General features: G+C 45.4%; 1 protein-coding gene across 19 annotated transcripts in view; it reads left to right on the top strand.

The window, feature by feature from the left end:
• Nucleotides 1-24,560, top strand: part of setd5 (SET domain containing 5) — a 208,767-nt gene that overhangs the window by 129,354 nt on the left and 54,853 nt on the right. For 18 of the 19 annotated variants that reach the window (XM_038812431.1, XM_038812429.1, XM_038812423.1 and 15 more), the window contains 2 exons: nucleotides 1,050-1,145; nucleotides 16,324-16,569. In XM_038812431.1, the coding sequence (XP_038668359.1) occupies nucleotides 1,050-1,145; nucleotides 16,324-16,569 (342 nt within the window). The remainder of the gene's footprint in view (nucleotides 1-1,049; nucleotides 1,146-16,323; nucleotides 16,570-24,560) is intronic. The other variant, XM_038812435.1, reaches the window with a different exon arrangement.

Below are 24,560 nucleotides of genomic sequence, written 5' to 3'. Positions count from 1 at the left end.
AGCTGCTACCCTTATCCATCATTTATCAAACCTACTTTGTTCAGTTAGTGAGCATTGTTTCTTTTTATATTTTTGGAGCAACTCCTGTGATTTCTCATACCAACTCAAAGGCCCACGATGGCATGATGTTGCTCGATGTTGAAACATCTTCAGAATACAGTAGTAAGAAGTCTTACAAGACCAGGTTAAAGTCCAACAGGTTTGTTTCGAATCACTAGCTTTTGGAGCACTGCTCCTTCCTGAAGCTCCTTCCTCCGAAATCTAGTGATTCAAAACAAACCTATTGGACTTTAACCTGGTGTTGTAAGGCTTCTTACTGTGCTCACCCCATTCCAATGCCAACATCTTCACATCATGGCTAACATCTTCAGAATGATAGACCTAACATTCAACATTTAGAGTTTTTTGTTTTAAAACAAAATCACATCCAACTATACCACATGTCTGAACAATGTTGGGAACACAATGGAGACAATATTTATGAATTCAACATCAATCTTTGCAATCTCATTAATTATGCAGAAAATAGTCATTTGAAATCTGATAGATGTTATTTTTAAACAATGGTATAACCCCAAGTTGCTGAGCCTCAGCACTCATAAGCTGTATATATATCCTTTGAAGGAAACCAGCAAAATCTGTGGTTTTATCTTGAGTGTTAGACAACACAATGCAAGAGTTTGCAACAGAATGCATTTTCTCTGGGGTTTAAAAAAAATTGTAACTCAAAAGCAATACATTTAAAAATTAATCCTCACTTATCTCAGTGTGAGCAATTACACCCAATTTTGTTCATACATCAATTATTGGTTTAAAAAAAGTAAATAATTGCTTCTAGCAAAGCTTAATATTGTAGGTGGTTGAAATGTTTTATGATGTCACAAGGAAGGGCTGTGACATAAGTGACGTCATTGTGGACGGTAAAATATTAGTTTATGTTTCACAGGTGACATTGAACTACATCACATCAATGCTGCCATTGTGGTACTGTAATAGCAGTTTTTGTGTACAATACTACTCACTGTATCAACTTCATTTTCTTTAAATAGGAAGGGCCAGGAGAAGGAGATCGAATAAAAATAGAAGAAGAAAACGAGGAGTCGGAAATGGATGAACAGCTCCGTGCATTAGCACAAAGCAAACTGGTAAGGGACAGTCAGTCAGAGTCATAGTGTGGAGATGAAGAATTTCGTGGCAGCTAGAAGTCATGCACACTATTAGTACAAACTTAGCAATCCGATGCACCAGAACATTGGCTACAGGAAAAATGGGTGTGGGGGGAAAAATAGTGCCCTTATGTTGTGAAACTATGCATGAGGAAAGAGTCGGAAGTAATGCTGCTTTCCCAAATATGATAGTTATCAGATATGGGGAAAGAAAGATCTTGTACAGAGAGATATGTTTGGGAGAGAGAAAAATGGGCATGTACAGAGGAAACACAAAATGTGTCAATAGGAGAAATAGCAGGGATTTCAGTTGAGAAACCAAAGGTGGTGATCCCTAACATTACTGGAAAAGTTTTCTCTGAAGAAGTGTCTTTTTGAATAGCTTGAGCTGGTTGGCAGAGCTTGTTAACGGGCGAGTGTGCTTGCTCAACAGAAAAATGTCTGGGGAGGGAATAGCACCCTTGCACAGGGCAGTGCTGCCTGTGGGACAGAACCATATATTTGAACAAAAGTGCTGATAGATTAATAAATTTACCCCTGAAAAAAGTGCTGATAAATGAGGGGTCTTACCCCAATATACGGTAGTATAACGCTGCAATCTGAGTGTTGGTATAACATAGCTACTTATGTGATATCACACAATGTGATATCAGGACGGAACATGTATAGATTATGCATCCATGTCTGCATTGATAATGGAATATGCATCTTACTGCGGTAACCTGGCTAGATGGTTAATTTTATGAATGGGCCATTTTCAAAATAAATTTAAATGCTGGTTGTTAATGAATTGATCTCAACTAAGCAAGCATATGCAAATAGGGCTGTCATCCAAATTGCCACTAATCAACCAAATAAAATTGATGTTTAGCTTTCCAGCTCATTGGAAAATCTACAACTTGGCAGCCTGGGTAAATAGACAAGATCCTTTGAACCCATTTCTCTTTTTATTTGTTCTCAACATATGCACCACACTGATTTTTAAAAAATATATTTATTGAAAATTTTTCATTATAAACAAAATAATATAAACAATTAATTTAAGTTGCAATGACAAAGAACACAACAAACGATCAACAGCACAAATTAAATTAAACTAAACTAAACCCCTTAACAACTGACAGTGACTAGCTCTTTAAAAAACAAAATGAATGGCTGCCATCTGAAATAGACCTTTCTAACCTTAATAATGTCTACAAATGCAAGAATGACATGAGGTCAACCAACCAAACCGAGGCACTGGGGCAGAGTAGGAGACCTCCACCCAAACAGAACACTTCTCCTGGCTATTAATGACGCAAAAGCGAGAACATCCGCCATCACCCCCGTCTGCAGCACAGGCGAGTCTGATACCCTGAAAATAGCCACCAGCGGACATGGCTCCAGATCTAGATTAAGTATCTCTGATATGGTGTTGAAGAAAGAGACTCAAAAGCTTACTTACTTGGACAGGACCAGAACATAGGAGTTGGGTAACGGGCCCCCAAGAACAATGCTCACACCTGTCCTCCAGCCAAGAGAAAAATTCCCTCATCCTCGGCCCTGCTCAGATGAGCCCTGTGCACCACCTTGAACTGGGTCAGACTAAGGCAGGCTCAAGAGGACGTGGAGTTGACCCTGTGAAGAGTCTGGCTCCATACCTCATCATCCAGAATAGGGGACTCAATTTACCCCCCCATTTCACCTTTATCTCATTCAACTGAGCTGAATCCGCTGATATGATCTGGCCGTATGTGCACGAAGTAATCCCACCATCAGATCCGGCCAAAGACAAAATCTCCTTCATAATAATAATCTTTGTTAGTGTCACAAGTAGGCTTACATTAACACTGCAATGAAGTTACTGTGAAAATCCTCTGGTCGCCACAGTCCAGGACCTGTTTGGGTACACTGAGGGAGAATTCAGAATGTCCAATTCACGTAACAAGCACGTCTTTCGGGACTTGTGGGAGAAAACCGGGGCACCCAAAGGAAACCCACACAGACACTGAGTAGGTGCCGACTCCGCACAACAACAGGGAGGAGTGTGGTGCCGTGGGGAAAGCGGCAAAAGCCCTGCCCGAAAAATCGTGAATCTGAAAGTATCTGAACAGATTGGAACCAGGGAGTTGAAATTTCTCCATCAGCTCCTTAAAGCTGGCAAACCTTGTCACCACGAACAAGCCCCCAAAACCTTCCCCTCCCATGACCTGAGCGCCAAGTCTAGATCCACTGGCAAAAAGAGGTGATTATTGCAGATAGGGGCCAGCAATGACATGGAACTAAGTTTAATATGCTGTCTGAAACGAAAGGGAATATGCTGGAAAATCTCAGCAAGTCTGGCAGCATCTGTGGGGAGAGAAAAAAGCTAACGTTTCGAGTCCGATGACTCTTTGTCTATTATTTTAATCTGCTGTCTGAACTGCTTCCAGATTCTCAGGGTGGACACCACTACTGAGTTCGAGTAAAACCTTGCCGGAGAGAATAGCAGTGATGTGGTCACTAATGCATCAAGGTGGAACTCATCTCCATTTGCCTTCATGGAACCTGGATCACTAATCCACCTCAGTATCTTCTCAATATTGGTTGCCCAGTAGTAAAATAATGAATTGGGTAAAGCCAAACCTCCTGATTGCCTATCTCTCTGGAGGAATGCCCTATGGACCCTTGGGGTCTTACCTGGCTAAATAAATGAGGCCAATAACTTATTAAGTGAGGAGATATTGAAAAAGAAAGAGAAATCTCGGAAGCACATTCATCTTAATATTCTGGACCCAGCCCGCCAAGGATAGGGGGAGGTTATCCCACTTCTGTAAGTCAGACGTGACCCTATTAACCAGACTGGTATAATTTCATTTATGAATTGAGGCCCGAATCATGGGCCTCCCAGATTCCCAGATAACAAAAGCTCAATCTGGCAAGGTGAAAAGGTAACATCTCCAAACTGGCTTCCCTCCCTGGGGGTTAACCAGGAAGTGTATGCTCTCCGGATTCAACTTCTACCCAGAGAAGGAGCTAAAGCTCCCAATCAGCTTCATTATCTTATCCATAGTGGATACTGGGTCTGTAATATAAAGAAGCAGGTCATCCGCCTACAAGGACACACTATGCTCCACCCCTCCCCGATTTATCCCCTCCAATTACTGGAAGATCTAAGTGCTATGACAAGCGGTTATATTACCAGAGCAATCGTGGGCGGAGACAATGGACATTCCTGCTTCTTGCCCCTATTCAACGGAAAATAATCTGAATTCAAAGCATTTGTCCGAACACTAGCAATGGGGGGCCTATGCCATAAACTAATCCAGGATAGAAACTTTTGTCCAAAACCAAACCTCCCAAGCATCTCAGAGATATCTCCACTCCATCCTATCAAACCCTTTTCATTGTCTAGGAAAACAGTGACCTCCGGTTCAGGCACTGAAGAGGGAGAGAGGACAACATTTAATAGATAATGTATGTTTGCTGACAATTGCTGACCCTTGACAAAGCCTATCTAGTCTTCTGAGATTGTCTCTGGGAGGCCGAGCTCCAACCGCAGTACCAGCACTTTGGCAAGTAACCTAGCTTCCGCATTTAGAAATGAATTAGATCGGTATGACCCACATTCTGTACAGACCTTGTCTTTCTGAAGGATCAGGGACGTAGAGGCCTGCGCAAGTATATGGGCAACGAACCCCAAGACAAGGAGTTGTACCCAATGCATTTCCTAATTTCTTCTGGCCCCAATGGGGATTCCAAGTCTTCCCGCCTCTCCCCCCTCCACTGGAATGTATAATCCATCCAAAACAATCTGTCATGGCTGAACTCTCAGCTGGGAGCTGCAATCTGTAGAGATCCCGATAAAATGTTTCAAAAGCTGCATTGCCCTGAGGTGGGGCAGAAACTAGGCTACCACTCAAGTCCAGTATCTGCACATTCTCCCGGAAAGCTGCTTGCCGTCTCAGCTGGTGAGCTAAAAGGCGACTGGCCTCCCTGTGTTCATAAAATACACCCCTCAAACGTTGCAGCTGGCCCACCATCTTTTCCATTGATAATACAAGTTGAGCATCCTTATTCAAAAAGCTCTGAAATCCGCACTTCTTTTTGAGCACCGAAATCATGTTTCTATTAAAAAATAATAAAATGGTGTTCACCCAAGATCCGCTAGTTATGCGGCATTTCACAACTATACCTGCACAGGTATTCTAAAATGCAAACATTCCGGAATCCGAGACACTCTTTACTACAAGCATTCCGAATACGTTTTTCTACTTGCCAGCAACTCAAAGGTTGGGGCAAGTGAGTACTGATGGTCTACCTTAAGGATGGAGCCCACCAACCTCTGTCACTCCACCCTCGATGTCTTTTCCATGCGCACATTGTAGGAAATAATCTCCTCCCTGATACCTGTCATCAGGGCTTCCCAGAGTGTGGAAAGTGGGATAGACTCACTTTTATTACATTTAATATATTCCCCAATGGCGATGGACATGCATTCACAAAATCGCTTGTCCGCTAATAATGCCATATCCAATCTCATGGCGGACGCTGGGAGGGACCTGACTCTAGTGCTAAATCACACGTGGGGCATGGTCTGCAATCACACTTATCGAGTAAACGGCTCCCTCCACCAAAGGGAGTAGAGATTTATTGACCACAAAAAGTCGATATGCAAGTATACCTGGTACACACAGGAGAAAAAGGAAAAATCTTTACCACCCGGGTGCAAAAACTCACCACGGATCTACAACTCTCTCTGTCTCTCTCTCTGTCTGTCTCTCTCTCTCTCTCTCTCTCTCTCTCTCTCTCTTCCCCCCCCCCCCCCCCCAAAAAAATCTGTTCCATCAAAACTTGATGAAGGGCAGCACGGTAGCATTGTGGATAGCACAATCGCTTCACAGCTCCAGGGTCCCAGGTTTGATTCCCGCTTGGGTCACTGTCTGTGCGGAGTCTGCACATCCTCCCCGTGTGTGCGTGGGTTTCCTCCGGGTGCTCCGGTTTCCTCCCACAGTCCAAAGATGTGCATGTTAGGTGGATTGGCCACGCTAAATTGCCCTTAGTGTCCAAAATTGCCGTTAGTGTTGGGTGGGGTTACTGGGTTATGGGGATAGGGTGGAGGTGTTAACCTTGGGTAGGGTGCTCTTTCCAGGAGCCGGTGCAGACTCGATGGGCCAAATGGCCTCCTTCTGCACTGTAAACTATGAAAAAAAAACCCACCTACAATGCCTTGGTCGATCCATCCCGGGGTCCAGAACACAGTTTAACTCACTCCCCCAATATAAGCCGATGCAAATCCAAATCAGGGATTGAGGCTAACAACTTGTTAATAAAACCAGTATTGTCCCAGTTTGGAGCATAGACATTAACCAGGACCACTGAGGTTCCTGCCAAAGACCCTCAGACAATAACATTTCTACCATTGGGGTCAACTAAGATCTCAGCGGCAGAAAACTGAACCCCATTATTGATTAAAATTGCCACACTTGGGCCCGACCATCAAACCCCAAAGTGAAAACTTGTCCCACCCACCCCTTCCGCAAGTCTCTAATCCACAAATGGGTCTATTGCAGAAGGACCACATGGACATTTAAAATTTTACGGTGAGCAAATACCCTCGACCTTTTCACTGGGTCATTCAACCCCCGACATTCCAGGTGACCAAACGAATTGGGGGCCTCCCAACAGTTAGAACTAACAGAGCAAAACCCACATGAAATTAAACCCCCTATCCAAGTCCAACTTGCAAAGCATTCAACCCAAACATGAACAAGGGATCCCAACAATTCCACATATCAACATGCCCATCCCCAATATCCAAAAATATCAATCAACCCGCGCAGACTATGCTTTTTAAAAAAAATATTTTTATTCTCCATTTTCACATTTTCTTCAGAATTTACACCCCATCAACAAACATGTAAACGGTAACGAATACAATGTCAATCCCCTTATTAACAACAACGATCCCATCCTCCCACCACCCCAAACAATGGCCCACCTGACAATATAAGCATCAAATAAAACAAAACCTCCCAAGGTGGAAAAAAAGGAATAGAGAAAAAGGAATCAGGAATTGCCTCTGGTCACCATTGAAATATATCATCCAAACCCCCCCCCCCCCCCCCCCCCCCCCCCCCCCCCCAATATTCAACGGCATGCAATCCCTGAAAGAGTACCGTGAATGACACCCATGAATTGTTGAAACCCTCCCCCCACCCCTTCCCAGACTCCTCCCCTCCACTTCCTCTTGTAAACTCCTCCCCCCAACTTCCGTTCCTTCCCCCAACTTTTCACCCGGCTAGACTCACCGAAACCTGTTCTACAAGGCTCCAATGGGCGCAGCCCCTCACCCCACCTCACTCCCGTTCACTGGCCAGCTTAAACCGGCCAGCATGGAGGCCCCCGCCCGGGTCTCCTTCCCCCTTGTGTATTCCCAGGAAAACCAAGAAATCCCCTTTAGCACACAATCCCAGTATACACACCAAGCCCCAAAGAACCATCATTGCAAATGAAAGTCCCAACTCTTCCCTTGTACAAATATACAGCGTCAACACATTTAGTACATACACCAACATGCAGTGAAAAAATAAAGTTACATGGACTACATCGGTACACAACCATTTCTCAATTCTGCCACAGTCCTTCTGCCTTTGCAAACTCCTCCGCCGCTTCCATCGTCCCAAAATAAAAGTTCTTGGATTTATAGGTCACCCTCAACTTAGCTGGATATATTATGCCGCACTGCACCTTGCTGATGTACAGTGCCTTCTTCACCCGGCTGAAGGCAGCCCGCCTCCTCGCCAACTCCACCGTAAAGTCCTGGTATATGCGTATGCCAGCTCCAGCCCACTGCACCACCTGCCCTGCACAGGACTTTCTCCTTCATGCTATACCTACGGAAACACACTACTCTTGGCGGCTCACTCGCCTTTGGTATAGGCCTCCACGACCGATGAGCCCGATCCAGTTCATATCGAAAGGGATCGTCCCCCTCCCCCAATATCTTCGTCAGCATCGTGGCAAAATACTCCGTCGGCCTCAGGCCTTCCACCCCTTCGGGCAGACCCACAATCCTCAGAGTCTGCCGCCTGGATTTGTTTTCCAGGTCTTCCATTTTGGCTCGCAGACCCTTGTTGGTCTCTATCATCTTCCTCAACTCCTTCCGCATCGAGGTGAGTTGATCACTGTGCTGCGATAATGCCTCTTCCACTTCCTTCAATGTCTCCCCTTGCTCCCACACCTCCGCTGCTGCGCTTGATACCGCCGCCCTCACCGGGGCAATCGCCTCCTCCACCAGCACTTTCAATACCACCCCCATCTTCTCCTTCATCGCTTCCATGTGTTTTGTGAACTGTTTTTCAAGTTCCACAGCCATCACCGTGGTCATTTCTTCTGCTGTGAGCAATGCGGCCTCCCCTGGTGCTCCAGCCTCCGCTTTCCTTACAGTTCCCGCGCTGACTTTTCCACTCGCCGGTGGACTTTCATTAACCCCCTTTTTCACGGCCGTTTTTCCCCCAAACTGGCCATTTCTCCTCCCTGTGCCTTCTTATAGCTTTTTCTCCGTTGCCCACGGGATCGGACGTTAAAACTCCAAAATTTCTATTCCCGAGCGGGAGCCCTCCAGTGTGCAGTTGCCTCCTGCCCGCCGTCACCAGAAGCCCCTCCAGCCTATGCTTCTTTACGCATATGCCTTCTCCAGCACCTCAAAAAAATGTTTTTTTTCCCCTTAAATCACTCTTAGCCACATTGGGTACACTACCTCAAACCGGACTCTGTTTTATACAGAGTGACTTTGGCCTTGTTGAATGCCGCCAGCTTCTTTGCCAGCTCTGATCCCACATCCTGATTAAACCTGATGGCGTGGCCGTCCCATTTGTAGTTGCGATGCTGCTTTGCCCATCTCAGGAGCCGCTCATTTTCTTCAAAGCTGTGAAACTTCATGATTACTGTTCACGATGGGTCGTTAGAACAGGGCTTCTGTTGGCGTGTCCGGTGGGCTCAGTCCAGCTCGGTAGGGGATATGAATCCACCCTCCCCCACCATCTTCCCAAACATCTTTGCAAAATACTCTGGGAGTTGGGCGTTCCATCCCTTCTGGCAACCCCACAATTCGGAAACTTTGCCTCCTGGAATGATTCTCCAAATCATTCACTTTGGCCTTCAGTGCTTTATTTGCATCGGCTATCAGAGACATCTCCGCTTGAGAGGCAATCTGGTTGCTATGCCTAAAAAGCGCTACCTCCATCTAGTGAGCGTCGCAGCCGTTAGTGGAGAGGCCGGAGTCACAGAGGCTGCCTCCATCATTTTCCCTGCCGACGAGCCCCAAGAAGTCTCTGATTCAGTCGACAAGCTTCTACTTTCAAGCTTTTTCCCCCCTGGGCGTTCTGGGCATTTCATCTAAGTGGGTTTTTAAATTTAAAAAAACCTGAAGCTAAGGAGACAGAACTAAAAATACAGTAACCTAGCACAGAGCTTTTCAAGCTGTCGGGATGTCACAGAGCGATCGGTTCCTGATCGCGAGAGAAGCGCCCAACAGCTGTGACCAGCTTTTAAGAATGCCGCCCGCAACCAGGTTTTAAATGCGAACGATGCAGTCTTCTCACCAGAAGCGGCAGCAGAGAGCAGGTCACACGGCCGGCACATACACTGACATCACGTGCCCACGTCTGTGCTTTTCTCGCAAAATCACCGAGGAGCGATTCCTCCATTTTCTAGCTGTGAGCAAGCAAGCAACAGGACTGAAGCTGGATTGTTTTGTTATAAAGAAGAGAGGGCCAGAGACAAACAGGCCAGGGTCTCACTACTGAATCTGCTGGAGAGTCCACGGCAAGACAAAGCAGTGTGAGTGTGAGCTGTGTACAGAACTCCAGGGCCTCTGGTGAACAGCCTACTCAGAAGAAACTGAAATCAGAACATAACAGTATAAAGATGAGCGGTATGGCTTTGTTAATTTTGTCAATGCAAATCAGATGCATAAGTCCATGTGTGTTATATGCAGGGAAATACTGGCAAATGAAAGTTCAAAACCCTCAAAACTTCAAAGGCTTTTGAAGACTAAACATGGCGGGTTTGAGGACAAACCTCTCGATTTTTTTCAAAGGATGCAGCAGAAATGTAGCTTTGAATGACAAAGAACAATTAGCCTCTTACATGGTAGCTTACTGTGTAGCTAAAGAGAAAATGCCCCACACAGAGAGATTAATTCTCCCTGCAGCATTAGACAGGCTTGTATGGTCCTAAATGAGAGGTCAGCTGAAAAACTGAAATGCATCCCCCTTAGTGATATCACAGTGGCTCGTCGAACTTGTGATACAACTGATAATTTAGAAGTCCAGCTTATTTCTTGTTTAAAGTCAGCACAGGAGTTCTCAATACAACTGGTTGGAAGTACAGACACTTCACATTGTGCAACCTTGCTAGTTTACGTTAGGTATGTTAGGCACAATGAATTTGTTGAGAATTTGCTGTGCTGCCTGACATTACCAGCACGACTGGCGCACAGATTTATTAAGCGTTGAATATTTACATGGTTGGAAAGTGCGGACATGCTGGGTTCATTGCAGAGGAATCACAAGCGACGGGGCAGCCAATATGACTGTGGGAAACGGCAGACTTATAGAACCATAGAACCTCCACAGCACAGAAGGAGGCTATTTGGCCCATCGAGTCAGCACCGACCCTCTGAAAGAGCACGATATCTATGCCTACTCCCCCGCCCTATCCCCCGTAATCTTGGCTGGCATTCTCAATTTAAAACATTCCTGGACACTAAGGGGCAATTTTTTTTTCATGATTAATCCACGTAACCTGCACATCTTTGGACATGTGGGAGGAAACCGGAGAACCCGGAGATAAACCCATGCAGACACGGGGAGAAAGTGCAAACTCCACACAGACAGTGACAAAAAGCCGGAATTTGAACCGGGGTCCCTGATACTGAGAGGTAGCAGTGCTAACCACTGTGCCACGGTGCTGCCCCTGATATACTTATAATAAGGATTATGGAGGTAGCTGGTCTGGACATTGTTTGGAATCATTGCTTTATTGACCATGAGGCATTGGCATCGAAAGGAATTCCACCTGATCTTGAAGTGGTGTTGAAAGGAATTCTGAAAGTTATGAATGTCATTAATCGCAGTGCACACAATGTCAGGCCTTTTGAGGTTCTGTGTTCCGATATGGGGGACGAGCACATACATTTATTGTTCTACACAGAGATGCGTTGGCTGTCAAGGGGTCGGGTGCTTGTCAGAGTTTACGAGCTGAGGTACGAAATCCACGCTTTCCTCCTTCAGAAATCCTCCCCTCCGGCTGATTCGTTTGGTGATGAAACTTGGATGCTAACTATGTCTTACCTTGCAGACATCTTTTCAATTCTAAACGAACTGAACCTCGAATTGCAAGGGAAGAATGATGATTGCTTTCGGCACTGTGAAGAAATAGATGCTTTCCAAAAGTAATTGAAAGTTTGAACAGTGCGAGTACAAAGCCAAAACTATTTCATGTTCCCCATACTGCTACGCAAGGGAAGTGTCAATACACTGATAAGTCTTATGCAGTCACATCTGGCTGTGCTGACCAACAGTTTTTGTCACCACTTTCCAGAAGAGAAGTTTCAGAATTTGAGAGAGAAGAGGTGGGTGAAAAATCCTTTTGAGTTTGAGACCCCAGAGTCAATTATTGACTTACAGCTGACTCCAAATGAAGAGACTGAACTTCTGCGCCTCACCTGTGACATCACATTAAAAACACACCACAAGTATTAAGGCGGTCAGCATTCTGGAGTAGTGTCTCCGTGGAGTATCCAGTGCTGTAAAACAAGCAAGTTGCTATTGCCCTTCATGATGACCTACATGTGGGAGGTTGAAATTTCCATCCTCACAAAAATGAAGGCAGCACAAAGGAACTGGCTGAACTCTACACCTGATATGCACATTGCCCTCTCCTCATGTGAACTTGATTGGCGTGAGATTGTGAGGACCAAACAGGCTCACCTGGCACATTAAAGGTAAGCAAAAATGGTGTGTTGCAAAGGTTGACCGGCGTGGGTCCCGAAGGTCAGCCGGTTGGTCAAAGTGGGTCATGGGGAAAAAAGTTTGAAAAACACTGCTAGCTGGAGCCACCTCGTGTATGTCTTCCACCTACATACCGCCACCCGAAGTATAGGCACCACACTGATGAGGTTATATTAATTACCTATTGCTAGTTGCCGTGACGAGGTGATGGGTATGTTTAACCACTTCAGAGACGTTAAAGATTGGCCATGTATTGTTAGACTGGAGTTGTGTCCTTTTTCCTAAAGGATGGGATTGTGATGATGATTAAGCTTTCATGGTCATTTGCTTCCCCTGTTGTTAGACTATACAAAGCCATATTTATTGAATTCAGCTTCATAACCTGTGAACATTTGAACTCTCAATCTCTGGTTTCCAAGTCCAGAACCACATCAGCATGCTGCAATACTCTGGCTGTATTCAGCAAGCTATGTCTTCTCTCCCTGCTTGTCCCCTTTTTCATCCTTCACTTGTATTTAACATAATCCAGGCTGCTTTTCTTTAATCATGTTATTTGTGGCTTGCGTAATAATTCAGTCCATTCTGATTCTGGCCAATAGAACCTTGAACTACTGTTGGCATGTAATGACGCTTCCTTCTGCTGCATGAATAGATGACGTGAATGCGTATGATGTAAATGCATCTTGCCCCTCTATTACTATACTGCTTCATTGCAACCATATTGTGATGTTCTATGTGATATTAATCATCACAACAGGATCTCACTCTAGTTTCTAACTGAACGTATCTGCCTAGTATAGAGGCAAAATACTGCAGATATGGAAAATCTGGAAATACTCAACAGATCAGGAGACAAACGGGTTTCGAAATAGACCTCTCTAGTTGCTGATTTGCTTTCCAAATAACTCTCCTTTCCCCTTTAAGGACACAAACAAAATAAGTTGAAGGGTTTTGATAGGATAGAGAACATTTGCAGGATTATGGGACAAGAACAAGCTAATCAAACTAATTAATTGGCATGAACACAATAGACCTGATTGGCTGCCTTCAGTGCTGTTTGATTCTATGAATTTATTTTTTATTCCTCCCAAAGATTTCCTTGTGCCAGTCATTAATCCCTACTATGAGTCTGTGAGTAGCTAACCTATTGTTAAATCTCAACTGATTGCCTCTCCGTTCCATCCTTTGCGAAAGCATCTTCTACTGATAATGTGACTAAAGTTGGAAATTCACCAATTGGGGAATTGCCCTCCAAGATCTATTCAACTCTATTCCTGAATTGGCAAAGATATTAATTAGGATCAGTAATATCAGGCAGGATAGGTGCAGATCAATAAAGCATTACTAGTTCTTTTGTAAACGTGTGTGTTGTATCTAAGCCTGAGAAAGATAAACAATCTCATCTGCTTTGAAAGCAGACCAAGGCAGGCCAGCAGCACGGTTCAATTCCCGTACCAGCTTCCCCGAACAGGCACCGGAATGTGGCGACTAGGGGCTTTTCGCAGTAACTTCATTTGAAGCCTACTTGTGACAATAAGCAATTTTCATTTCATTTTCATTTCTTGTGTGCAGGAGTGAATTGCTTCTGGCAAGTAGCATCTGTTCAATATTGTATATATGCAGATGTGTCATATTCCAACAGAATGTATCATTATATAATAAAATTGGAGTGATATGACTTGAAAACTGATTACCATACATGTTGATATGGTGCATCCCATATCACAGAAAATAATATATTGGTAAAATAGGTTTATTCAGTAAGAATAAACAACATGTCCTCCACAATAGTCCTCTATACCGGCTCACCGCAAGGCTGTGTACTTAGCCCCCTACTGTACTCCCTGTACACACACGACTGCGTGGTAAAATTTGGTTCCAACTGCATCTACAAGTTTGCTGACGATACAACCATAGTGGGCCGGATCTCGAATAACGACGAGTCTGAATATAGGAGAGAGATTGAGAACCTAGTGGAGTGGTGCAGTGACAACAATCTATCTCAATGCCAGCCAAACTAAAGAGCTGGTCATTGACTTCAGAAAGCAAAGTACTGTACACACCCCTGTCAGCATCAACGGGGACGAGGTGAAGATGATTAGCAGTTTCAAATTCTGAGGGGTACACATCCCCAAAAATCTGTCCTGGTCCATTCACGTTGACGCTACCACCAAGAAAGCACAACAGCGCCTATACTTCTTCAGGAAACTCAGGAAATTCGGCATGTTCACATTAACTCTTACCAACTTTTACAGATGCACCATAGAAAGCATCCTATCTGGCTGCATCACAGCCTGGTATGGCGACTGTTCAGCCCAAGACCACAAGAAACTTCAGAGAGTTGTGAACACAGCCCAGTCTATCCATCACACAAACCTGCCTCCCATCCATTGACTCCATCTACACCTCCCGCTGCCTGGGGAAAGCGGGCAGCATAATCAAAAACCTCTCCCACCTGGCTTACTCACTCTTCCAACTTCTTCCATCGGGCAAGAGATACAGATGTCTGAGAACACGCACAAACAGACTCAAAAACAGCTTCTTCCCTGTTGTTACCAGACTCCTAAACGGCCCTCTTATGGACTGACCTCATTAACACTACAGCCTTGTATGCTTCACCCAATGCCGGTGTTATGTGGTTACATTGTGTATACCTTGTGTTGCCCTATTATGTATTTTCTTTTATTTCCCTTTATTTTCATGTACTTAATGATCTGTTGAGCTGCTCGAAGAAAAATACTTTTCAAAGTACCTTGGTACACATGACAATAAACAAAATCCAAATACTCTTGTGTCATTTATGCCATGAAAACTCAGAACAAATATTTCTCTTGGTCGTATGGCAGTCCTATAATGTTGCACGTTGTAGTACCAACACGAGATTCAAACTACATATCTTAAGTAGATAAGTGGAAGCGTGCAGAAGGGTGTAATGCACAAGAGTCCCAGTTTGTGGTTTAGTTGATATCTTTTGAATAGTACAGCTTTTGGGGCTGGTTTAGCTCACAGGGCTAATCGCTGGCTTTTAAAGCAGACCAAGCAGGCCAGCAGCACGGTTCGATTCCCGTACCAGCCTCCCCGGACAGGTGTCGGAATATGGCGACTAGAGGCTTTTCACAGTAACTTCATTGAAGCCTACTCGTGACAATAAGCGATTTTCATTTTTTCATTTTTAAGATACTATCAACAGCCAATTTATTCCCCATATATTAAGTTAGGATTGTAACTAGTCTAATTAGAAATGCCTATTTGAAAACCATTCTTTTTGGCATGGTCTTTCCACACTTGACCCTAAAACCACTCCGACCCCCCCCCCCCACACCACCTTAATAAAAATTTTCTGATTGTACACTCTTATGCTTGTAACCTTTACTGTACATGTCGAGTGAGAAATGTGTGATTTTTGATGAATTGAAATATGATAGATCCAAGAGAGCTCATCAAGATCTCAAGAGCTCATCTATGTTGCAAAATCCAAAAATGAGCCCATGAGCCCAGAATCCAAACTCCAGCATAATCTTGTATCTCTTAAAATCTTGGAAGTATTGAGAATTTGATCCGGATGGAGAATTTAACCAGCTGAGGGTGCTAGCATGGAGAGAGAACACAGTGGGCTTGCCACCTGGGAGCGCCAGTGTTGAAGGAACACAACGCGCTTGCCACTTGGGAGTGCCGGTGTCGACGGAAATGGCGCATTTACCTCTTGAGGACCTGCATGGAAAGAAGCGGGTGCTTTTACTCTTTGGAGAGTTTGTCGAATTTCTGAATCAGCACAGTGCTACGGGTTGAAGTCTGAAATTCTTTTAAGTCAGCTCAACAAAATAAATCCAGCAGTTCGGTGGGTGTGCATGCTGTTTCAGGTTTGGAGGGGAAGGCAAGATTTTTACCTTCTTTGAGGGTACTTTGTTTTTGTTGCAGCCACAATAAACTAGCATTGATCTAGAGAAATATATTGGCATAGTGATAGATGACAGGAAAGTAGAAAGAATGCTAAGTATTGTAGCAGTAATCTAGGATGCTTATGATGGAACCTAAAGACAAATGGTTTGACCCGTAGGAACTGAACAGTATATTTGCCCATGGAGAGGTATGAGAAGAAATAAGTTGTTGAGGGTAAGATTTTGATCCTCTGAGTGGTCTGTTTATGTTTTTTTGTTTTCTTTGACGCTCATTGTTCACAGTCGCGGGAGCAGCGGAAGATGGAGGCCATCATGCAGGTATTTGAGAACTTAGAGAAGAGAAAGAAAAGGCGTGAACAGGTGGATGAGCGCAGTGCTAGTCAGCCTGGTGTCGATGTCAACCCGGAGACTCCAACCACAGATGTGGAGGAGGTGAAACTGGAGCCAGCAGCAGAAGAACCGCCGTCCAGTGGGGCAAACATGCCACAGCTTGCAGGGGTAAACACCCGGCGAACTTCACAGCTAGGGGTAAGCAGAGAATTTAAATGGCGAGTGGGCAAAGAAGCATGAGAAAAGTTGAGTGTTGCTGCGACAACATTGACTAGAGAAGGTTAGGAATTTCTTGGTGCTAATTGTCTAGTAGTGTTCTGTGCTTCAGTGGGTATGGGTTTTGCACTGACACTTGCTGTTGTGGGAGTGGACAAAGCTAACTTTGCTCCATGATTTGTTGTCTGGAACTCAGTCAGTTGAAAATGGAGATGCTTGGTAAGATGATCAGTGGTCCTTGCTTCTCATCCCTTTAAGGAAAGTAAGGCAGTAATTTCATTAATCTAATTGATACCGAGAGAGAGTGAAACCTTTTGCCAAGCTATCATGATGTGACATACTCTTTCAACATATGTTTTAAAGAAAGGGAAATGGTTGAGGAATAATTCCACTTCTCTGTGGAAAAATTCCTTCACTGTGTGAAGGAAGATTGTTTGAAAATCGAAAATAGACCTTCAACGCATGGAAATGGAAATGGAAATGGGTATCTGTTTAATTTTAAAAAACTTAAATTGGGGTGGGAAGACAACCTGGACAAGTTTGCTATCTGCATCACATTCAGGGAAGCTTTCTGATTAGCATTTGAAGTGCAGTTCCAAACCCTTCACCTCCAGGTCAGAACGGTCAAGTAAAGATCCAATGGCGTCATGATTGTAGCAGGTAATGTTTAGCCGACACTTGTCAGAAAACTCTCAAATGTGAAGCAGGTACTTCAATGACTGACACGTTCTGACACCATTAACATATTGCACCTAGTAGCAAGTTTGATTTTTCATCTGTCATTAATGTTTGGCGAGATGAATTTCACACTTGACATCGCTCGATGTTCCACTGAACACAAGTCAAATCTGGATGGAAGCAATAATCAATAAAAAATGTTTATGTAAGTTATGATATCGATCATGAGATGCCGTCCAAAAATTCTATCCAACATGAAATCCATGACTCTTGAATAAATTGGGATTAAACTTACAGAGCTTTTGGGCACGAATCATTGGGTGTATCTCGACGGCCACGTTGGTGAGATAGCGGCCTGTATTTAACAGCACTTAGTGCTGGAAATGAGCCCCCACGAGCTTCTCGCTATTACTGGATGTCTCGCCATCCGATTCGTCAGACATGTGCCTCAGAGTCTCGCCACTAACCAGGGGAAGCTGCTTTTAATCACTCCCTCACCACTCACTCCCAGTCAATACACAAGAATAGCAGCGCACAGACCTGCTTCTCGCTTTGGGGTTGCCGACCTGGCCAGGCTTCTCAACGCCGTCAATGCAAGATGGGACATCCTGTACCCATCCCACAGGGGATCGGAGGACCAGCAGCAGGGTTACCAACGCCACCTGGGTATCAGTGGCAGCGGCTGTCAATGCGGGCAGCATGACCAGGAGGACCGTCGTACAATGTCAGAAGAAGACCAATGACCTCCGACGAGCTGCAGGGATAAGTTACCAACTCTCTCCTGGCATCAGTTCCGCCTGCCGCCACTCTAAATTTATTTTCAAAAAGAACCCCCTGGCAGACACCAGCACAACCTCTTTATGTCCAGTTGCCGAGCCCACACATCATCTGCTATAGACATTTCCTGACCCATTAATCATGCAGCTCACAATGCCCGCTCTTTGTCCCCACAGAAGAAGATAACCCATAATAAGCAGGAAAGGGCCAAGAAGGGAGGGGGAGGGAGCGGAGTACCAGAAATTAGACTCCTTACCCACTATGAAGAATTGGCCCTGAAATAGCGGGGTTGTCCGAGGAGAGAACAGTCACTGACAGCAAGGTTGGCGAGTTGAGGATTCACTGCTCCTTCACCCAGATGACCTGTCTCAAGTGAGTTGTTAATGTCAGACAAAATGATCCTTCCTTGTCACTGAACACATGTCCATTGTCTTGCAAGATCTCTATCCATGGGGCTGGGCCATCCAGGGTTGTTCCCCCTCTGCCACCCAGAGACCACCTCAGGGGAGAGCTCTGAGTAGACCATCATCGATGTGTCACACCTATCATCTCTACCTTCCACCAGTGCATAGACACACAGCTAGATGGATGACATTAGTGTTCAGGCTTCTGGGGCACAATCTGGTGAGCACTGCACAGCTGTTGATGCACATTAGGTGGAGACATCTAAGGGAGTCAGCAGTCGGTGGTCTCAGCTGAATCCAAGTCTGATGCTGAGACTCTGGACGAGGTTATCCTAGAACAGAGTAGATGATAGGACACAGCCGTGAGATTCAGGAGGGGATCTCAGTGACTTTCCAGCTGGTGCATAGCCGATTGGAAGAGTCCCAAAGGCTATGGTGCATGTGATGATGCCGACAATGCATGGCACCAAGGCCAGCCCTGCTAGGGTGGCGACCGCAGTGGAAAGCCTGGAGCACAACGTCAGCCTCTTGAGAGGTGGTGCCCCCGGCACGGCTCAGCGCATTGCCCAGTCACTGAGTAGGATCGTTGAGGGTGTGGACACCATGGTACAGACAATGGGAAGTTGCCAGGACGAGTAGAGCCAGGTGACACAGTGGCCTCTAGAACTCACTCCAACTACCCCTCTGTCCCATGGAGATTCCCAGGGAGAAGAAGCACTGGAGGCCAACCCGGGGCCTGCCACCAAGGAGACGGCGGCAGTCTCCAGTTCTTCCCAATCCCCCCGCTTGACCCTGGTGCATCTTAAGGGCAGCAGGCAGAACAGGGTGGCACGGTGATGCCAGAGACACTGGTATGTGGGCCAGGCCCTCCAGAGGACATTGGCCAAGGGCATCAAAGGCCACAGGGCGCAGAAAGCCGCAGGCCGTCTCCCCCTCTGATGTGCATCCTGGGGGGACACCCAGACCATGAGAGATAAATAAGTGAGAGGATGCTAACTGCGCAGGTTCAATTCCCGTACCAGCTAAGGTTATTTATGAAGGCCCGCCTTCTCAACTTTGCCCTTTGCTTGAGGTGTGGTGATCCTCAGGTTAAATCACCACCAATCAGCTCTCCCCCTCAAAGTGGAAAACAGTCTCGAGTCATCTGGCACTATGTCGACTTTACTTTTACTTTACCTGGCTTGTATGTTGACCCGCTCGCTGATAGTGCTGACACATGCCCATCACCTTGGGGTATGTTACACAGACCCTTGGAGGTTCGAACAGGGTTTGCCGGGGGGGGGGGGGTTCACGGCTGTGGGAAGGGCAGGAAGTGGGGGTGAGGTTGGGGGAAGGAGAGCAATGGAGGATGGGGGGAGGGTAGGAAGGAGTGTGGAGGTGTGAGCTGACGGACAGAGTCTCAATCCATAAGGATTGGGCGAGGATGAGGGCCTCCCTGGTCTTCTCAGCATTCTTGAATCTTGCCGCCACTTGTCCGCCTGGTGGTTTTCCCCGAACTTGTCCTCCAACACCTATTGGTCCGCCGTCTCCTCAGACTTAGCCACATGTCCCACCTCTTTCAGCGTGTTGTCTGTCTGCTGTACCAGGTGTGGAGAGCATTTTGAGCAGTCCAGTGCCTCACTCAGTTACAGCACAGGTGGCATCATGGGCCTCATTATATCAGATCTCTGCCTTGGTCTCTAGACTCCGTCATCAGGCTGGACTTCAGCAGGTACCCTTATCCTCCAAGAGCCGATCTACCATCCTGGGGTGATCCTCGAAGACGCCAGGATTTCCGAGTGTCCTTGGATGCCGCTGTCCTGCACGCTCCCTGGGAAGCATGCACAGACGTGCATGATCTAGAGGTGATGGTCACACATGAGTTGAACATTCAGGGAGTGGAACCCCTTCCTGTTAATGAAGGGCACTCCCTGATGCCCTAGTCCGTGCAAGGCGACATGCATGCTGTCAACTTCCCTTGAACCTGTGGAATCCTGGCAATGGTGGAAAATCCTGTAGCCCGGGCATCTTGGTAGGCCTGCTCGAGCCTTGGAATGAACCGGTTGCATAGAAGTTCAGGGTTACGGTGACCTTCATGGCTACCGCGAGCTTGTGTACTCCTTCATTTGATGCCATGTCCGTGAGGATGTGGTGCAGGTACTGCACACTCTCTTTTTTGAGATGGAGTCTTCTGTGGCACATGCTGTCCATCATCTCCTTGAAAGACCAATGATGCCTGTACACCTTGGGGTGCCGCTGGTATCCCCTTCCGGGTGCATCCTTGGCCTGATGGGCGGTCGGGTCTTCAAGGTGTGCAGCAGGTCCCTTGCACATGGGATGCCACCTCCAGCCTGCGTCAACACTGCCACTTTCTCTGATGTCTGGCCACCTGGGCTGCCACCAACACCGTGAGAACAGTCTCTGTGGGACTGATTTACCCAGCCATATTGTTATAACTATAAGGAATTGGAAAAGGAGACAGACCGACAATCAGAGCTTCCACTTTGGGCCTCCCCCACCCATGCGTCCCCCTTCTCTCAGAGTGCATCCACCGCATCAGTTGTGCTGGAAAACCTCACTCTGCACATTAACCCCCGGCCACAGTGGGAGTCCCTAGATCCCAGACCTCATTAGGGAGACCGTGCTCATGTGACTTCCCCTGATCCACACTCTTACCCGATGGTCATGAGGATCTCCCCAGTGGTGAAGCCCAACTTTTTAGTGTTTAATTGATTGGCTTCTGTATCTATGGTGCTGATGTTTTTAGAGTTCAGCCAAAGTTTTCAGGCTTCAAGGTTTCATTGAAATGTGACACAATAATCATTGTCCGTGACACGGCATATGTACCCACGAGAAGCCACTTGAGTAATATTTTTCTTGGCAAAAAAACGGTCACTTTTAACAAAGATTTGAAAAGATTAACTACATAACAGTCCACACTAACCATTAATCAACAAGGAAACGTCACCGTTCCATATTGGTACCAATACAAAGCTATTTCAGCTCAGTTTCACAAAAAAGAATCAACACACTGGTTGGATTTGGGTTTATTGTCACGTGTACCGAGGTACAGTGAAAGGTATTCTGCGCACTGTCCAGACCCAGATCATTCCATACATTAAAAGCATAGGATATATGACGGTATCACCCCTCGCAGCTTCCTCAAAAGAAACGGAGGATAAGCCTGCGGATGTTTTATCATGCTCTAAACTTTGTCATAGAAATGATTTGTTCATCAATGCTTTACTTGTTGATTGTTCCACGTATCAGTGCCATACTCCGTCCATGAGCCGCAGGCCCTCCTACACGTCCCAAACTCTTCAGAAATAAAATCCTGGCATCCACATATTCCACTGGCACTCGAGGTGCAGTTGAAATCCTTGACTTCCAGCGTGTTTGAACTGCAGTGATGTGCTGGTTACATGAAGCACTCAACACACCAGCAACAAAATCACAGCAATCTGCGAAAGCATTTCTCCAACATCTTCATCAGGTTGCTCATTTGGATCAATGTCACGCACCAGGTCCTGCTCAAGGTGCAGTTGAACATCCTTGACCTGCAGCATGTCTAACCCACGGTGACATGCCAGTTACGTGCAGCACTCAACGCACCAGCAACGAAAGAATCAGCAATCTGCAAAAAACATTTCTGAATGGTGTTAGCAGGTGGCCCATTTGGAACAATGTTGCGCACCAGGTCGTGCAGCATCTTCTGGCTTCAAACCAGATTGGTTTCTGGACTCGTACGTCCCCCTGAGCCTCGTGTTCCAGGATCCAGGTACCTTAGAGAAGATTGTCCTTCTTTCCGGCTACAGAAAAGGAAGAGAATCAGGAGCAAGCAAACAAACTCTCAGCAACAGCAGCCTCCAGGCATTTGCAGCCACCAGCAGCAGCAAGCACAACCTGCAAATATTTTAGTTATTGACAATATCAAAATACAAACGACAATACAATGAGGATACCAATCACTTGGCACCCAGAACCCCCCCCCCCCCCCCCCACCCACCCTCTTCACCTCAGTGTCTACTGCATTCTATAACTACATCACCACTCCAGACTGGAGTCGGAAGGTAAAGTTGCCACTTAAATAGCACAATGTTGGAAAAGTGGAGTGGGGCAGCAAATATTAGGAATTCACTACTATGATGCTGTTGCTGGATTCATAGACCGTGGAGAAATTTCTCTCCTACTAGAGGATGGGTATGACCTGTAGATTTTATACCCTTCACAAGGCATAAATATCTAATATTGTGTGTGAAACTTCTCAAACTTTTGCTGTGTTAAAAGATTTCTTGCTCGTTCCAGTACTTGTGAAAGTTAACTTTCTAGAGAATAAGTCAAATGGCTGCCTGCTACATTTCCCGGGAAGGAAGGAAAATTATGGATCACCAACATATCTTTTGTGTACCTCCTGAAATTTGTTTGCAGAGTAACATCCATTTCATGTTTTGTTTTTCCTGAAGTATGCATGTGCTTTTGGGAGAGTTGAGTGGAAGAGAAATTGCACAATCTTGAGCCAAGAATCGCCCAAGACATTCAGTAGACCATTCTGGTGTTATATATACAACTTGTCTTTGAGGGAGTGCAGTGAAGTGTGATTTCCAGGACAGTGGTACTGCCCTGTTTAACAGATTGAGCGGACTGGAACTATATTCCCTAGATTTACAAACATACAAAACAGGAGCCAGAAGTAGGCCATTTAGCCCCTTGAGCCTGCTCTACCATTCAATGAGGTTTAAGGTAAGGGACAGGAGGCTTAGTGGGGATGTGAGGAAAAACCTTTTCACCCAGAGGGTAGTGGGAGTCAGCAAATCACTGCCTGAGAGGGTGATGGAGGCCTAACATTTCAGAAGTATTTAGATGTTCACTTGCAATGCCAAGGCCTGCAAGGCTATGGGCCAAGTACTGGAAAATGGGAATAGAATACAGGTGTTTTTTTTAGACTGGTACAGATGCAATGGGCCTAAGGGCCTTTTCTGTGCTGTTGACCTCTTTGACACTTAAGATCATGGTTGATCTATTTGTGTTTCAAATTTCACATTCCCATCTAACCCTGAAAACTTTTGATTCACAAGAACCTATCTATCTGCACCTTAAAAATATTCAATGATCCTGCCTTCTGAGATCGAGAGTTCCAAAGTCACACAACCCTCAGAGAAAATAATTTATCCTCATCTCTGAGCTAAAAGGGTGACCCCTAATTTTAAAACAGTGGCCCGTAGTTCATGACTCAGTCACAAGAAGAAACATCCTTTCCATGTCCACCTTGTCAAGACCATTCAGGATCTTATATACTTCAATCAAGTCACTCCTCTTTCTTCTAAATTCCAGTGGAAACCAGCCTAGTCTGACCAATTTTTCCTCATTAGACAACCCATTCATTCCAAGTATCAATCTAGTAAACCTCCTCTGAACTGCCTTCAATGCATTTACATCCTTCCTTAAATAAGGAGACCAAAACTGTACACAGTATTCAAGATGTGGTCACATCCCATATACATATGCCCTGTATAATTGAAGAGTAGCATCTTTACTTTTATAAAGACAAAATACTGCTGATGCTGGGAATCTGAAATAAAAACAGAAAATACTGGAAAAACTCCTCAAGTCTGGCAGCATCTGTGGAGAGCAAAACAGTTAACGTTTTGAGTCCATATGAATCTTCTTCGGAGCCTTAGAGCCTTACTTTTATGTTCAGTGCCTCTCTTAATAAAGGATAGCATTCCATTAGCCTTCTTAATTACTTGCTAAATCTGCTTTCTAACTTTTTGTGACTCATGCACTGCAACACCTGGATCTCTCTGCATCTTAGAATTCTGCAGTCACTCCCTCTTCATGTAATACTCTGTTTTTTTTATTCTTCCTGCCAAAGTGAACAATTTCCCATTTTCCCATATTATACTTCCATCTGCCAGAGTTTTGTCTACTCACTTCACCTATCTATAATCATCTGCAATTTCCTTATGCCCTCCTCACACCATACTTTCCTACCTATCTTTGCGTCATCTGCAAATTTAGCTCCCCTCATCTAAGTCATTGATATAAATTGTAAAAAGTTGAGACCCCTGCAGGACTCCACACATCACAACCTGCCAATCAGAAATAAAAAAATAATTTATACATAGTTTCTGTTTT

This window comes from Scyliorhinus canicula, chromosome 11 (genome assembly GCF_902713615.1).
Source record: "Scyliorhinus canicula chromosome 11, sScyCan1.1, whole genome shotgun sequence".
NCBI classification, from domain to species: Eukaryota; Metazoa; Chordata; class Chondrichthyes; order Carcharhiniformes; family Scyliorhinidae; genus Scyliorhinus; species Scyliorhinus canicula.
The sequence above is the reverse complement of the archived record's forward strand: the minus strand, read 5'-3'. Positions and strand labels throughout refer to the sequence as shown.